Consider the following 17,418-nt stretch of genomic DNA (forward strand, 5'->3'; position numbering starts at 1 on the left):
AACCGCATCGGCGTCGGCACTCCCCCTAAATACCTCTACATGGTCCTCGACACCGGCTCCAACGTCGTTTGGCTCCAGTGCACCCCCTGCAAACGCTGCTACTTGGACTCTAGGAGGCTGGATGATGGAGTTGAGGCAGGACCCGAGGCTGCAGTTGTTGATCCGGGCGAAGTTGGGGTCGTGGTGGGAGAATTCGGCGGCGATTTCGGAGGGGGTGATGAAGGAGAGTTTGGATCGCCGTTGAGGGTGTGGTTGCGGGAGGAGGTTGTGGTCGGGACGATCACCGAGGGCGTTGAGGACGGAGTGGGTCTGGGCGACGCCGGAGACGGTGCGGGTCATGGCGGCGATGACTTTAGGGTTGGAGAGGTGGGGCATCTGGCTGAGGAGGATGAGGATGGTTGCTGGGGTATGATCAATTGGGGCTGGCCACGTTTGTGTGTGAGTTTGTGTTTATACTAAACAAAATGATGAGCCAAATTTCTTGTTTTGTGTTTTGCTTACTGAATGGTTCATTCTGGGCTTGTTTTCTGAGTTTCTGGTTTAGGTTGATGGTGTTGAAAGCACAGAGTCCTCTCATTGATTGTTGGGGGTTTTGTCTTTGTGAGTTGCTCTTGATTTCAATACTCTTGCTTGGATGAGTTCCTATTTGGAGTCTTTGATGTGTTTTGGTATGCATTTGATTTTAGTATGACCTTCCAAGTGAGCTAGTAGTGGGGATCGATCTTGGGAAGTTGGTTGAGAATTGAACAAGGGAAAGACTGAGAAGAAGGAGAGTAAACAGAATATACTTGTATGGGTATTTTGGGAATTTCCCTGTGAAAAAGTGCCACGTCAGCACCTTAACAGAGAAAATTGACGGAATAGTGACGGAATGGATCGATTTGATGAAATTGGAGAGTGCGAGGAGCCGAGGACTTTTCTGATTAAATTAAAAGTGCAGGGACTGAACTGACGAACCCTTAAAAGTACAGGGTAGTAAACATAATTTAATCCTATTTTTAATATAAATAGGTTGCTGGGTGTACATAGATTTCTGCTGGGTACATTTAGAAACACCCTAAATTTTATATGTTTTGAAGATATAACTCCTTATATGTATACAGATCCCAAAAAAAAAAAAAAATCCTTATATATGTATTAAGACTTTGACTAAAGCCTTAGACTTACCCAGGTTAAATGCTGATTTGTGTTTCTAATTTATTTTAAAAAGTAATACTTGTGTAAAACACTAATCTTTTGGTTTTTTATCTTCTAAAAAAAAAAACATCTTTTAGTTTTTCAAGTTCAAATTCCAAAACATGTAGAAGCTCGGAGTATGTTAGTTTCAGGTACTCTGCATTTGTTTTGGCTGAGTAGTTCTAGACTTGAGATTGCTGAAAATGAAGAGGCAAATGGAGAAATCTAAGTCATGTGGTACAAGTTATGCCTCAGCCTCAAAGAATAAATCATCTTCATCATCTCAGGTAGCATTTTTTTGTTTAAAATCTGTAATCTGTTTGTTGATGTGGTGTGCTTTGAAGTTGTACCTTAAATTATTTGAGATATAGAATATCATGATTTCGTCCTTGCTTACATGTCCAACTTGGAACTGATTGTATTATTCTGTATGCTTCGGTTGTATGATTAATTCAACTTTCTTCCAAGTTTTTTTCTGTTACTTTAAATCGAAATGCTCTTGGATCTTCTACTTTTACTTTTCAATAATTAGTGTACTGTTGATTAATTGTACCCTAGTTATGGAAAAAGCTAGAACTAGCTGGGGTCTTGATTTGAATAATCAACTGTACTATAGAATTCACTTGTTTTTTTGTGTAGGTTTAAAACCTATCTTTTAAATTACGCTAGCACAAGAGACTAATTAGACCACTGTTATTGACAAGAATAGTTCTTGATTTGTTTCTATATTTGTACATTAATTTCCAAATTATGTGGGTGGCATGTTCCGGATATCTCTAGTGCTTAATTGATCCTGTGGAAAATAGGAGCTGGGGTATTCACTCTGGAATATGATAGAAAATATTATCAATTTGATTTTCTGAAGAATTAGTGAAACTGATTTACAATAGTTATGGGACTCTAAAATTTTAAATGCATACTAAACTGGGTCACACAAACTGGGACTCATTAACTTTCTTACTGCAGTCTCTGTTTTTTGTTTCTTATTGCAGTTTCTGCTTTTTGTTTATGTTTGCAATTTCTGTTTTGCACTTAAAAACTGCAGTTTCTGTTTTTTGTTGATTATTCAAGTTTCCTGTATTTTGTTTTTGTTTGCAGTATGAGTTTTGTGCTTAAAAACTGCAGTTTCTGTTTTTTGTCTCTTATTGCAGTTTCTGTATTTTGTTTATGTTTTTTTTTTGTTATTGCAGTTTCTGTTTTTTGTTTCTTATTGCAGTTTCTGTTCTGTTTTGCAGATCAACACTAGTGTTGGTGAATCTACAACACCAATACCTCCCCACGAAGGAACTTCTACTGCAACTCTGGAAGTTCAAGGAACTCAAGGAAGTCAAGCAATCGAGCTTGAAGATGATGGAAGTGTGGAAAGCATCCTTGAGGCGTTGAAACGGAAAGAAATGTCAGATATTTGGAATCATTTTGATAGGGATGTGGTGGATGGTAGAATTAAGGGTAAATATAATTATTGTGGAAAAGATTACTATGCCGATCCTAGGAAGAATGGTACAACATCCCTTAATAATCATATGGACAAGTGTCTAAAGTATCCCCCTAATATTGAGATGATGAAAGCTAAAAGGCAAAAGATTTTCTCTTTTAAAAAATCAATTACTGAGTTGTGTACTGTAGAATGCACTCAAGAAGAGCTATCTATGTTATGTGTGGAGTACATTATATTAGATGAGCTACAATTTTCTCATGTGGAAAGGGGTTTAGGCGTTTTATGGGTAGAGCTCTTCCTTATTGGAGAATTCATTCCCGTAAGACAATAGCAAATGATATCCTTAAGCTTTATTTGGGGGAAAAGAAAAAATTGATGGATCAATTGAGTAGATATAGATTGTCTCTTACAACCGATACTTGGACTTCTATTCAAAACATTAATTATATGGTCCTCACTGCACATTTTATTGATGATAATTGGGTGTTGCATAAGAGAATTTTAAATTTTTGTGTGATTCCAAGTCCTAAGGGAGAGACTATAGCTAAGCTATTAGAGGATTGTTTGTTGGAATGGGGTATAGAGAAGATTCTCACAGTCACCGTTGATAATGTTTCATCAAATGATGTTGCATTGAAGGAGTTGAGTAGGAGGATAGGTGATTGGGGTGTCCCTAATGCACTTTTGCATGGAGGGAAGAATTTGCAAATGAGGTGTGTCGCCCATATTCTTAACTTGATTGTCAATGATGGGTTGAGTGTGAAGAAGATATTCATTGGTGTCATTCGCAATGCGGTGAGGTATGTTAGATCCTCCCCACAAAGGCTTGATTTTTTAAGGGATGTGTTGAAAGGGTGAAACTAGAGTGCAAAGGGCTTGTGATTTTGGATGTCCCTACTAGGTGGAATTCCACATTCTTGATGTTGGAACGGGCTTTGAGCTTCCAAAAAGCTTTTGATAGAATGGTGGAAGAAGATGCAGGTAATTTTTGGGCATGGCTCCAAGGTGACAAGGGTGAAAAGCCAAAAGAAGGGTGAAAAGCCAAAAGAAGGGCCACCTATGAGTGTTGATTGGCAATATGGGGAGCAATTTGTGGATTTCTTGAGACCATTTTATGAGATCACTTTGAAGGTATGTTGTTCTAATTCTCCTACCGTTTATAGTACTTTTGGTGATATACTCTCTATTTATGGTCTCTTGCAAGAACAAAAGAATCCATGTTTGTCTGAGATTGCATCACCCATGCAAGACAAATTTCTCAAGTATTGGGGTAGCTTTGATAAGTTGAATCACTATCTATTCATTGCTATTGTTCTTGATCCACGTCATAAACTTGAGAAAGTTGTTGACTATTTTGAGATTCTTGATGATGGGGATATGGATGAAAAGGTGGAAGCTAACACAAAGAGTGTGAAGGATCTCTTGTATGAACTTTACAAGGTGTATGAGGAAGAGGGAAGGGAAAGTGGTGTTGGTGAGGTTGGTGGTTCTCAAGTATCAAGTGAGGGGATATCTAGTTCAAGTAAGGGTCTAACGGAGTTAGAAAAGAGATTGAAAGAGAAGGAGCAAAGGAGAAGAGCAAAGAAAGCCGAGATCGTAAACAACGATGTGGATAGATATCTTAGAGATCCTATTGAAGGAGATGGTGAAGGCTTTGACTTGTTGAATTGGTGGAGGGTGAATGGAGTTTGCAAATATCCTATATTGGCCCGCATTGCAAAGGATGTTCTAGCTATTCCGGTGTCAACCATAGCTTCGGAATCTTCCTTTAGCACGAGTGGGAGGATTATTGATTCATACCGTAGCTCCCTAAGTCCTAGAATGGTGGAGGCCTTGATATGTACACAAAATTGGCTTAGGAGTGAAAATGTGTATCTACATCATATGCCTACTGTTGAGGAGATGGAGTTGTGTGAAGAAGCGGAAAGAGGTAATAGTTTCTATTTTCTTAGTTAAAGTTTTTTGGGTTAATGAAGTTGTAATATTTATGTTATATATGATTGTATGTATTTCTTTTCTAATGTTGTTCTTTTTATTATTCTCTTATATTAATGTAGAGATGCTTAAGATGCCATGTGGAGCTGCAGTGGGGAGTAGTCGGAGCGGAATGTTACCTCTAAAGTCGAAGACTTCATCTTTCCGAGCTTGAGATCATGCCATTGCTCTCCTTCATATGTAGATGTTGCTTCATTCTTTTTGTGATGTTTAATCTTTTAGTGAACTTACACATTTTTAATTTGTGAGGTTAGTGACTTAGTGTTGATGTAATGATGGACTGTTATAAATTTTGGACTCTATATTTTTTGACCATTTCATATGTTGATGACTTGATGCTGGAACTTGATGGACTATTAGATTATATGAATTGAATTATATGGACTATGAAGTATGAAATTATAGATTATTGTCTATTGAAGTACAAAGCATGCATTAGTAAACTTGTAAACACATTGTGATAGATTATTATTACAGATTTGAAGAAACAAAAACTTCTCGAGTTATAATACCAAAGAAGTATATTTGGTAAAAATCTGTTTACCAAAAAAAAAAAAAAAACCGAAACTGGATCAAACCGACCCAAACCATTCGGTTCGGTTCGGTTTTCGGTGTCAACTTCTGAAAATACAAAAACCGTACCGATTCTAATTTCGATTTAAGCTCGGAACCGAACCGAACCGATCGGAACCAAACCCACCCCTAGAAGCTCCTCTTGAGCATGTACTCATATAGCACCGAATTCGGATTCGGGTCCGGATCCAATACACAAGTCTGTTACGGGCCTTAATAAGTAATAACCAACAGAGACCGAGGCGGTGGTCTTCGTCTCCGACCACATATATAATCGTTCTCGCCGTCTCAGACTGTATCGAAAAGCAGAGAGACCCAATTGGGAAAGAAGAGCAATTAACTAAACCCTAGCCCGCCGGAAACAATGGGGAAGAAACAGCACAGCAAGGACCGAATGTACCTCACCAAAACGGAGTGGGCCACCGAATGGGGCGGCGCCAAAGCCAAGTCCACCTCCACTCCCTTCAAACGCCTCCCCTTCTATTGCTGCTCGTACTCTCTCTCTCTCTCTCTCTCTCTCATTTTGTTTCCGTAAAGATTTCAACTTTGCTTCTTTACCCTAATTGAAAATTTTCGTGCTTTGTTTCAGACTGACGTTTGTGCCGTTTGAGGATCCAGTTTGCACCGCAGACGGAAGCGTTTTTGAAATATTGTGCGTTTTGTTTGAGTCTATGATTTCGAAAGCACATTTGATTTCGCGGGGTCTCAAATCATTTGAGATTTATGTGTTGATTTTGGTTTTGGTGCAGGAGTATAGTTCCTTATATCCAGAAGTTTGGGAAGCATCCGGTGACCGGAGCTCCGTTGAAGCAGGAGGACCTCATTCCACTAACGTTCCACAAGAACAGCGATGGTTTGTGCTTGTTGGCATTACTTATGTTTACGAATTTGCATTGATTGGATATAGATGGAGTTGGAATTTATAGCCGAAAATGAGGAATAGGAGTCATGAGGTCTCTTAGGGTTTAGTGCTGCAACTCAAGTAAAAATAGAACTATGACAGTAGATTGAGTTTTGCTTATGTCTTTACGAACTTGTGTTGATAAATAAACAAGCTTTAGCTTAAACTTAGGTTTCAAATACCTGTGGCCTTGTAAAGAATAGTTCAGTTGAGTTGTGTAATGTTTACGCGTATGAAAGCACGGACCTGTTAATTGGAGAAGAAATTATTTAGTTGCAATGAGTCCTTTTTCATATCATACTTTTAGTAGTTCATTGAGTTATGCCATTATGACATATGAAAGCATGAGCCTTTTAATGGGAGAATAAATTATTTAGTCGCAGTGAGTCATTTTTCATACCCTGCTTTTAGTAGTTCATCGGAAATTGATGTTCAAAATACTGATTGAGAAAGTCTGCTTATGCCTTTACAAACTTGTGTTGAGAAAGACGGACTTTCTTGATAAAGAAACAAACTTTAACCTAAACTTAGGTGTCAAATACCTGTGAGTTCAGTTGAGGTATGTAATTTTTACACGTATGAAAGCATGAACCTGTCAATTGGAGAATAAATTGCAATGAGTCATTCTTCATACAATAGTTTTAGACTTTTAGTAGTTCATCGGAAAGTGATCTTTAAGATACTGATTGAGAAAGTCCTTTCATGCGGTGAAGTACTAATTGTGTTCCCAGATTTAGAGCCAACATGACTGTATCAGTATTCTTAATGCACCCTTCATGACTTTGTTTTTCATGCTACTAGGGCAAGACAAGTGCTAAGGTCTACAGCTGAAAGTCTTAAAAGTGAATTGTGAAGTTATCTGATATCTATTTAGAACTTATCACCAATATTCCTTAGTTCAAACCAACATTGACTGAACTTGGGGAATTGTATTAATTTCTGGACAGTCAATATGACTTCATAAGTTTTCTTAAAGTGGCCTTTAAGACTTTGTTGAAGTTTATCTGTACTTTGAAGTCATAATTATCACCATTGTTCCCTCTAGACTAATTTTAACTGGACTTGGAGTGCTGGAGGCCATACTTGTTAGTTGGCACAAACCTAGTTGGAACAAGTTTCTATGTGCAATTTCTTAGGCCAATCAAAGTGAGTGGGTGGATATTTTTAATGAACAAATATTGTTTTGTTTTCTAACCTTTTTGGGTGATAACATCAGCATAATTTGCTTACTGTTTTCTTGTTTCTGTATAGGCATGTGAGTCTGTCAGCACTACGATCTTTTTGTTTAGTTTACTAGTTTTACGATCCTGTTTTGGTAGTTCAGTCTTTTGCTTTGTTATTTTGTCTTTGGTGATTGAAATCCTTCTCTTGCTTTTTGTGTAGGAGAGTTTCAGTGCCCTGTTTTAAACAAAGTCTTCACTGAATATACCCACATAGTTGCTGTGAAGACAACAGGAAATGTCTTTTGCTATGAGGTTGGCTATCCTGCTGTTATTTAGAGTTGGTTATCTTGAAGTTTGCTAGTAGCGTTTATTATAGTTTCTCCTAAAATAAAGAGTCTATATTTTAAGTACCTCTTATCTATACTGTAATCCTCTTAACTATACTCCAATTCTTTTGCTTTTTAGGCAATTAAAGAACTGAACATCAAGACCAAGAACTGGAAAGAACTCCTCACAGATGAACCATTTTCTAGGGAAGACCTGATAACCATTCAGGTAAACATACTTTTTTCATGACAAATCCTGTTTTTTCTTGTCAAAAGTTTGCATGTTCTACCTTGCTTGAATATTCACAATTTTATATGGACACACTTTGCAGAATCCGAATGCACTTGACAGCAAGGTTCTTGTGGAATTTGACCATGTTAAAAATGGTTTGAAAATTGATGATGAAGGTGAGCTATAGGCTTCTTTATCATCATGGGTCAGCTGTACTCTTCTTTCCTTTCTAATTTGTGTTATTTATACACTTCTATTTTGCAGAGTTGGACCGAATGACTTCTGATCCAACCTATAACATAAATATAACTGGAGATATCAAGCAGATGCTCAAAGAGCTTGGAACTGAGAAAGGAAAGCAAACTGCATTGCATGGAGGTGGTGGCTCAAAGGCCCAAAATGAACGGGCTGCTGCACTTGAAGCCATTTTAGCTGCAAGGTCTCGTATTATAGAGGATCCAAAATCAAAGTCAAATGGGGAGTCACCTCAGGCATACAGTATTGTAGATGCTGCTTCTGCTTCAGTACATGGAAGAAGTGCTGCTGCTGCAAGAGCCACATCTAGTGATAAAACTGCTGCTCGAATAGCTATGCACAAGGCAGGTGAAAGGGCACCAGTGAATGCAAATATGGTTAGTGAATTTTATTTCCAATTCTTTACATGATACTACAGGTTAAGAGTCTCCTTATGCTTATTAAAATAACTTGGGTCTTCTCAAAAAGATTAAATTTAGTGTCAAGATTACTATCTTTCCAGCATCGGGCATTTTTGCTGTATGTTGATTTGACACACATATGAAATGTAGGTAAAGAGCAAATACACCACTGGTGCTGCTTCGAGATCCTTCACTTCTACTGCCTTTGATCCTGTCACTGAAAATGAATTCGAGTATGTCAAAGTTGAGAAGAATCCAAAAAAGAAAGGATATGTACAGCTTCATACAACACATGGTGATTTGAACATCGAGCTACACTGTGATATAACCCCCAGGGCTTGTGAGAACTTCATCACACTATGTGATCGTGGCTATTATAATGGAGTAGCTTTTCATAGAAGCATTAGGTATGGTGAAGTTTTAGTTCTGTAATAACTCTCTAAATTTACTCTCTTTAGTATGGTGGCTAATGTTAGATTTATCATTATCTTTTATGTATAGGAATTTTATGATCCAAGGTGGTGATCCTACTGGTACTGGGAAAGGAGGTGAATCTATATGGGGAAAGCCTTTTAATGATGAATTGAACTCCAAGTTAGTTCACTCTGGAAGGGGTGTTGTTAGTATGGCTAATAGTGGGCCTCACACTAATGGTTCCCAGTTTTTTATCCTTTACAAATCTGCAAATCATTTGAACTTTAAGCACACAGTTTTTGGTGGAGTAGTTGGTGGCCTGACCACACTGGCAGCAATGGAGAAGGTCCCTGTTGATAATGATGACCGACCTTTGGTATGTTTATTATGTTATTTATTTCAGTTCTAGACTAGCCTCTTAACACGCTCACATGGGTGTCGAGCATATTTTTATATACTATTTTTGTTATTTTTTATTTTTTTCCTGGCCAATTAATAATTACTTTTTTAGATAAGATATGAGAAACAAAACTGTATGCGGTTTGTTAGTTCACTATTTTTAATTTACCAATCTACCCTTTGTATATTAGATCATTCATTTTTAGAGTTTAACAAATAGGGGTTATTAAAAATTTAACCTTAACTATTATTTGCTTAATTAATACTGATATATATATATTCTTTTGTTTTTAAAATTTTCCTTTTTAGTTTGTTTCTGAGCTTGAGTTCTACTAATTCCCCAACTGATTGTCAGCATTTTATCATATGAGCATCAGAACCTCTCCGCTCGCATGCATCTTTAATGTTCAGTATTGCCTTACATTGTCAAAGTCTATCTAGATCATGGTGACTAGTGTGTATACTGTTGATTCTGTTGATCATTTTATAAACATATAGGATAAATCTAGTTCAAGCTCGTTGATGTGTTTGTGTATGTGCGTTTAGGTTTGTGTGTGTGCACCTGTCCACACACAGAGATGGATAGATGTCTAAAGTTTGTCATCAGGGGCTTCGATTATGTTGGCTCACTGCAACAATAACTTGCTGAATCGCAAGATTTTTTTTTGAACTATGATCAAAGCTAGGGAATTTCCAGGCCTCACTTCTATTTGTTTCTATGGCACAGGAGGAAATTAAGATAATGAGTGTCACAGTTTTTGTTAATCCATATACAGAACCTGATGAAGAGGAAGAAGAGACTAAAGAGAAGGAAGTGGAGGATGAAGATAATGTTTGTCACTTAGACCTTGTGCTTTTCATATTCTTTAACTTCTTTTACAATAAATCTGGAACTAATTTTCTGTTACTTTCAGGATAAAGTTGGGTCTTGGTATAGCAATCCTGGTACTGGAACGGCAGGATCCGGTGGTGTTGGTGGTGGTGGTGTTGGGAAGTACTTGAAAGCAAGGTCTGCTCTACCAGAATCTGCTATTGTTGACGCTGGTTTGACAGAGTCTGCTGTGCCAAAGAAAAGGAAATTGGCTTCTGCTGGAGAATTCAAAGATTTTTCTGCATGGTAATCGCCATTTTCCCAAATGTTGTATTATACCAATTGTAGATAATGTTCCAGAGAAGTGATTAGGCAGCATTGTAACCTGTTTTTGAGCTAGGATAAATAAAAACAGAAAAGGAAAAAAATAGATAGAAAGTGCTGAGTATGTGATATTTTCCATCAACTTGCTGGGCTTAGAAGATGGAACCATATGACTTTAAAGTTTTCTGTGAGTGTCAGAGTAAGCACCAGATTTTGTTTAAAGAGTTCTACCCTCAGTCTCTCGCTATTATGTGCTACTCTCCCCCTATAGTGCCCCCTATGACTGTCCCCATGTTGCTACCATATTATCACCATTGATTTGGGTGGACCTTTCACAAATGTTTTAGTTAGTACATTTTTATGTCCCATGCTTGATATAGGTCCAGTACAGCTCAACCCAAGTAGGTTTGAATAGGTTCCCAAATCCCACTCTTTTACCCTGAAGGATTGAACACGTGAATAAGAGATTCGAATTTGAGACCTCATCAATAATTATAGAGAGAAATATTATTCGATCTATTTGGTCTCGTTGAAAGAGATAGGCGACTAGTGTGGGGAAGAGAATTAGAACTAGAATGGTTCAAGGTTCAATTGGGGAGAGGATTGGGTGAGAAATTAGGACTTTTTGGAATTTGACCACATTGGATTTGAGTTAGGGTTGAATTTTAGGGGATTAAAACTTTGGTTCAGAAGGATGGTCTAAGCACATGCATGCTGCTTTGCTTCTCTACTGATGACAATGTGCAGAAAAGCATGGGCGTACGTAGAACATATCTCTGAATCACTACAAGGACTTGAAATAATATCTCCTTTTCAGGAATGCAAATCCATAATATTGATGACAAAGTTGCACTTCAAGCATGCAAATTCATAATATGGATGACAAAGTTGCACTTGAAAATATTATAACCCGAGAAAGAATGAAGTACAATTCAAACTCATCACCCCTGAATTTTCTTAAAAATGTAAACCAAATTTAATCATTCTTTTGATTTTTCTCGTCCCTTCGACATTGAATAATGTTTCAAGCATAAATTTTTTGAAAAATTTAAAAAGACTGATGAATAAATCAGCACGTCGTTTGATGCCCTCGAGCAACCGTCCATTGATAACAAGGTAAAATACTCGATATGTGATTGTTGAGTTATACGTATGATGTAGACTGCAGAGCTCTAATTTTAGATCAGTTTAAATAGCTAGTTCCAAAATGACTCCATAACAATAATCGAATAATTTGGTTTAACAATTCTTAATTAACCCCAGAGTAGGGCCTCGCAACATCATCAACTAGTAGAATTTTTATTGAATGATTAGTTCCTAATGAGGATTTTCCCAAAGGCAAAAAGACATGCAGGACCATGACTGATGACTACAACCCAAAGGACTTGTATAATTGTACAAGTTAAGTAGATAAGTCTTGATTAACATGATTGATGTTAAGTATGTTGGTCTAAACTCAAAATTTAATTAATCATTTCTCACATCTTAATCTGGATTCCTTTTTAAACTAGAAAAGATAATGGTTCTTTATTTCATGACTAAACTAAACCAACCACACTAAGAACATAACGACTGGTCCTAACCCACCAGAATTTAATTTTGTATTATTGTTGAGGCAGTGACATTTCATCTGCATAATTTATGTTATTATAGTTTCTAGCTAAAACCAAAGATGGTTAATGCAATGCATCAGAAAATCACAAATTAAAACAAAACCATCCTTCAATTTTTAAGTGAACTAATTAAAAAGGTTGATATAGATACTTTTATAATAATTTTTACCATACAGTTTTGGCAGTGAGGGGGAATATTTCTTGAGTTAATTCTGGGGAATTGAGTTACTTTCCCAAGGAAAATGCTCGACTGTTGGCGATGCCAAGATTCTTATATTTACAATAATAATGGCTCCCAAGAAAACACTTCCTTATTTAACCCAGTACTTCTTTATAGAAAAGGAACAAAGATTCCAAGCATGGAATTTTCCTAATGATTCATCCATGAAAAAACCAAGAAAAACCAGAAGAACCAATGAAACTTCCCACCTTGGGTCCTTGACAATTGACATGGATAGAACATTAAAACTAAAAAAAAAAAAACCTTGGAGCCACTGTATTATTTTCCTGATCTTAATAATATATATATGTAGTTGAGCTTGATGATAGAGCTAAGGTTATTCTGGGCCAAGGAGACCAAGATTTTCTCTCTAGAAGGGAAGGAATTAATGTTTGAGCATAAAGACAACAAGGCTAAGACAATGAACAATCAAGCTGGGGACTTGGGTTGCAATCATATATATAAAGAACCAGATTGGCTATAGCTATGACAATTCATCAAGACTTAGTCTTTAAGTAGTGGGTGAGGTCTTAGATCCTTGGGACAGTACCCATAATGATGACCACCAGAGAGGCATAGAGTAATCACTATGAACCATGTTTGGACTGAATCTAGACAGAGGGACTAGAAGGCTAGCTAGCTAACTAGGGTTGTGTGTGTTATGGAGTGGTGAGATTAGAGCGCATGTGGGTTTTTATAAGGGTTATAAACTAGGAGGAAATACATACATATATATTAAAGTGGGAATTGGGAAAAGAGTGAAAGGCATGCCCTGGATTTTGATGAAGAGGGTACATATACTTTGGTATTATCTATAGGTATATGATGGGGGCTCTATGACATTGGTATATGGGGGTTTATAATGTAACAGCTAAGAAAGGGAAAAAGTGGTGAAACTTTGGCAGGGTTCGAATGAGAGGCTTAGGAGGCAAGAAATGGTGAGTGGGTTAAGCAAGTATACTAGTATTTTCGATCAGATATGATGGTGGTGGCTTTGATGATGATGATGATGATGATGAGGCACGCCGGCAGCAGCTTTACTTGTGTCTAGATCTCTCCTCATCTCCCAAAACTCAATTGGCACGCCTGCTCCCACTCATCAACAACATATTCCAAACCCTATTTGACTCTCTCTCTCTCTCTCATTGTTTCTCTCTCACTCACAACACAGCACAAAGAAATAGAAATAGAATTTGAAAGAGATAGAGAGAGAGAGAGAGAGAGAGAGAGAGAGTAAAAGAACGAAAAAGCTAATCCACTCACCCATTTGGTGATCTAGACCTTGTTTAACTTTTTCTCAGACCCTTGTTTTTATTTTCTCCATCTTTTGTCAGAAGAAAATTCTCGTTCTATTTTCTAAAACACGAGCTAGTCTATTCAACATTCTATGTTAAAATTTTAACAGAGAAACTTGACTTTTTAGTCAGTCTTGGTCTAACATGAAAGTTTATGGGTAAAGAATATGAGCCAGAGAATTAAAGTAACCAACTCCACTCATCTCATATTTCTCATCGATTACCTCAAAAGAAGGTAAATGTTAAGCACATTTGGGTCCCCCACTTCCCTAATCCATTGAATTTTCAAGGTTTATGTTAGTTTGATTTCTAAATAATCCAGAATTTTAGATTTTTTAGGTTGAGTTAAAATAATTTACTAATTTAGTTATTAACTAATCTTCTCTACGTTTTTGGTATTGTAGTCGAAAATCTAAGCAATCATAGTCTAACATATTATTGGGATAAATACTCAAAAAACTTTAAAATCATTCTGAGTTTTCATCTAATCAAACCGAAATATAATAAGTAGTCTATGACAATTAGGGATAATTTTTGTAGACTCTATATGCATATTAGTTTAATGTTAGTCTAGACTCAATATTCTTTTATTTCTCACCAAAAAAATGTTCCATTTACTTACCCAACACAATTCCTCCTGCTTTTATACCTGTTTTTGAAATTAACCCAGCTAAAATCCAACCCCAAGATCCTCTCTCCCCTTCTAATCATTTTCTATCTCCTATTCCTCACAGTTAAAAACACAAAGACCCATCTCATCTGTCCAAACAAACAACCAAGCAAAGACTAAACTTCTCTCTCTCTCTCTCTCTCTCTCTCTCTCTCTCAGCTTATTGATGTGGGTCTTTGTATAGGTTAAATGGATACCTTGTTTAGGCTTGTCACTCTTCAACAACAACAACAGCAACAACAATCTGATCAATCTTTCAATTCATCCACCAGAACCACCACCACCACTTCCAGCAGCTCCAGATCCTTCACTCACCACCCACAACACCACCAACACTACCCCCAACAAAACGACGTTGAAGAATGCTTCAACTTTTTCATGGATGAAGAAGACTTCTCCTCTTCTTCTTCTAAGGCTCACTACTATCCCACCCCACCAACCCCTACCCCGCCTCCGCCGCTCACCACCACGACGACCACTCCCACCCCCACCGATTTCTCCTTCTCCCCCGCCCACGACCTCCTCAACTTCGAATTCTCCTCCCCCAAGTGGGCCCCTGACCTCCTCTTAGAAACCGCCCGGGCCATTGCTGACAAGAACAGCGCAAGAGTTCAACAGCTCATGTGGATGCTCAACGAGCTCGGCTCTCCCTACGGCGACACCGATCAAAAACTCACCTCCTACTTCCTCCAGGCCCTCTTCAGCCGCATGACCGACTCCGGCGACCGCTGCTACCGGACCCTAGTCTCGGCCTCGGAGAAAACCTGCTCTTTCGAATCCACCAGGAAAATGGTCTTGAAATTTCAGGAGGTGAGTCCGTGGACTACATTCGGTCACGTCGCTTGTAACGGTGCAATTATGGAAGCCTTTGACGGTGAGGCCAAGCTTCACATAGTCGACATCAGCAACACTTACTGCACGCAGTGGCCGACTCTGCTGGAGGCTCTCGCCACCCGAACTGATGAGACGCCGCATCTGCGTCTCACCAGTATAGTCGTCAGCAGAGCTGGAGATGGCTCTGCTGGCGTTGGCGCCACTCAAAAAGTAATGAAGGAAATCGGCGCCAGAATGGAGAAATTCGCGCGCTTAATGGGCGTGCCGTTCAAATTCAATGCGATCCAGCATTCCGGCGACCTCGCGGAGCTGAACTTGGCTGATTTGGATGTCAGGGACGATGAGGCCTTGGCCATCAACTGTGTTGGATCGTTACATTCAATCGTGGCCGTTGGAAACCGCCGTGATTATTTGATATCGGCTTTTCGGAGCTTAAAGCCGAGGATCATTACTGTTGTGGAGGAAGAAGCTGACCTAGACGTCGGAGTTGACGGGTTTGACTTCGTCCAAGGGTTTCAGGAATGCTTGAGGTGGTTTAGGGTTTACTTTGAGGCTCTGGACGAGAGCTTCGCCCGGACGAGTAACGAGAGGTTGATGCTCGAGCGGGCGGCCGGCCGAGCCATCGTTGACTTGGTGGCTTGTGCGCCGCCGGACTCCGTCGAGCGGCGCGAGTCGGCCACGCGCTGGTCGAGGCGTATGCATGGGGGCGGGTTCAGTCCAACTTCATTTAGTGATGAGGTGTGCGATGACGTACGGGCCTTGTTGCGGAGGTACAAGGAAGGTTGGTCAATGACGCAGTGTGGTGACTCCGTCGCCGGAATATTCTTGTCGTGGAAGGACCAGCCGGTGGTTTGGGCCAGCGCTTGGAGGCCTTGACGACGGTCCGTCATATTTTCACATAGGGCAATTCATGCGTGCGATAGGTTTTTGTTGGCACGGGCATAAAAGTGGTGTTTGCGGTGGTTGCGAGGTACTTGGGTGTTTGAAAGAGGAAAGGAGGGAGAGTACGGAATATTGCTTTGGTTTGAATAGAATTTTAAGTAAATTAATTTTAATTTTAATTGGGAATTGTCATCATTACCTTGTCATTTGTTAGTAATTATTTGTGATTGATTTTGCTATTTTTATAAAATTTAAATAGGTTATTGTTTTGAATTTTGATCATTCTATAGGCAAATATGTATGTTTTTTCTCTTAAAAAAAATTCTCATTTATGTATATATTTTTCTACTTAAGATAAAATGGAAACTCAGAAAAATAATTTTTTTCATTTTAAGTCTATCCATGGTTACCAATCCCGTGTTTCAGGTCAAATGTTGACCGAGAGTCGGCTGGCGTCATTGTCTCTATGCTTAAATGCCTAACCCACAATTAGTTAATTAAGGCTGAAAAACAAGACATATGCACTATTAGCAAATTGTTAAAATGGGATCAATCATTTTTTTGATGCGTGGGACCAAAAATTGAGATGTGCTGGTTTGGTATTTGGTGCGTTCAAATTAGGGTGATATCAGCTAAAACTACAAATTATTAAGAGCTAATAAAAAAATGGGCATGAGTATACTTAATTTCAAGCGTGTTAAATTAAATAAATGGCCCCTTTCAAAAAAAAAAAAATTAAATAAATGGCTTAAACCCTTAAACTAGAAGAAGGTCGTTATCTAAATTTGGTGCCATAGAATCTTAGGACGGCAATGGAGTTCGGTTTGTGTTTTGGGAATCTCTCAATCAAAAGGTGTTTGGTCACTAGTGGCATATACACACATTGTAAATAGGGTTTTAGTGGCCAGCATGCTCTGCGTTTTTGATACCTAGTTTGATATGGTCCTATTCAAAATTTCCTTTCTAAAAAGGCTTATCGAACACTTACAATTTCTTCTGTGTGTGCCCCCCACCCACCAAAGCCACCACCACCAGCTCCATCAAAATCAAACACTTTGTGGTAAAAAGGAAAAACAAAACAATAATAATGTGAAAATTATTAAAGAAATAAAGTGGGTACTTCTTTTTAAGAGCTTTGCCTCCTATCTTAATCCTTTTGATAAGACTTGCCCCCCTTACACTTTTTTCACTCTGGAAATATAGAAAAATTATTGAGAATGTGTGTTTTTCTCAGTTGGGTATTTTTAAAGAGGTGCTTTGCCACGGGAGATGGCCCATGCTCTTCTTTTAGTTAAAGGGTTTAAACTATGCATGTTTATATGGTTTCCATCTTCTCTTTGCTTTTTATCACATAGCCAATGGCCAGCTGTTTGCTTTTTTCTACTTCAGTTGGACCAGGTTCAACTTGCAGAGACCGTAAGCGCAAAAATCCTTCAAAGCTCTCTCGGCCAAGAGTTTATGGATAAAGATCATGTGTGTATGTACGTGTGTGCTTG

At 38.4% G+C, this 17,418-nt stretch overlaps 2 protein-coding genes across 2 annotated transcripts; both read left to right on the forward strand.

Moving 5' to 3' along the window:
* Window positions 1–5,418: 5,418 nt before the first annotated feature.
* On the forward strand, window positions 5,419–10,630 carry LOC133721958 (peptidyl-prolyl cis-trans isomerase CYP65). The gene is made up of 11 exons (XM_062148740.1): window positions 5,419–5,674; window positions 5,772–5,834; window positions 5,932–6,035; window positions 7,467–7,558; window positions 7,712–7,801; window positions 7,905–7,980; window positions 8,069–8,436; window positions 8,611–8,867; window positions 8,962–9,250; window positions 10,001–10,105; window positions 10,188–10,630. The coding sequence occupies exons 1-11, from the start codon at window positions 5,547–5,549 to the stop codon at window positions 10,392–10,394; spliced, it is 1,779 nt and encodes a 592-aa protein (XP_062004724.1). The 5' UTR covers window positions 5,419–5,546; the 3' UTR covers window positions 10,395–10,630.
* A 3,594-nt stretch (window positions 10,631–14,224) lies between these two features.
* Window positions 14,225–16,195, forward strand: LOC133721968 (protein SHORT-ROOT). Its single transcript, XM_062148746.1, has one exon. The coding sequence runs from the start codon at window positions 14,396–14,398 to the stop codon at window positions 15,914–15,916; it is 1,521 nt and encodes a 506-aa protein (XP_062004730.1). The 5' UTR covers window positions 14,225–14,395; the 3' UTR covers window positions 15,917–16,195.
* The last annotated feature ends 1,223 nt before the right edge of the window (window positions 16,196–17,418 follow it).

Source organism: Rosa rugosa, chromosome 1 (assembly GCF_958449725.1).
Source record: "Rosa rugosa chromosome 1, drRosRugo1.1, whole genome shotgun sequence".
Taxonomy (NCBI): domain Eukaryota; kingdom Viridiplantae; phylum Streptophyta; class Magnoliopsida; order Rosales; family Rosaceae; genus Rosa; species Rosa rugosa.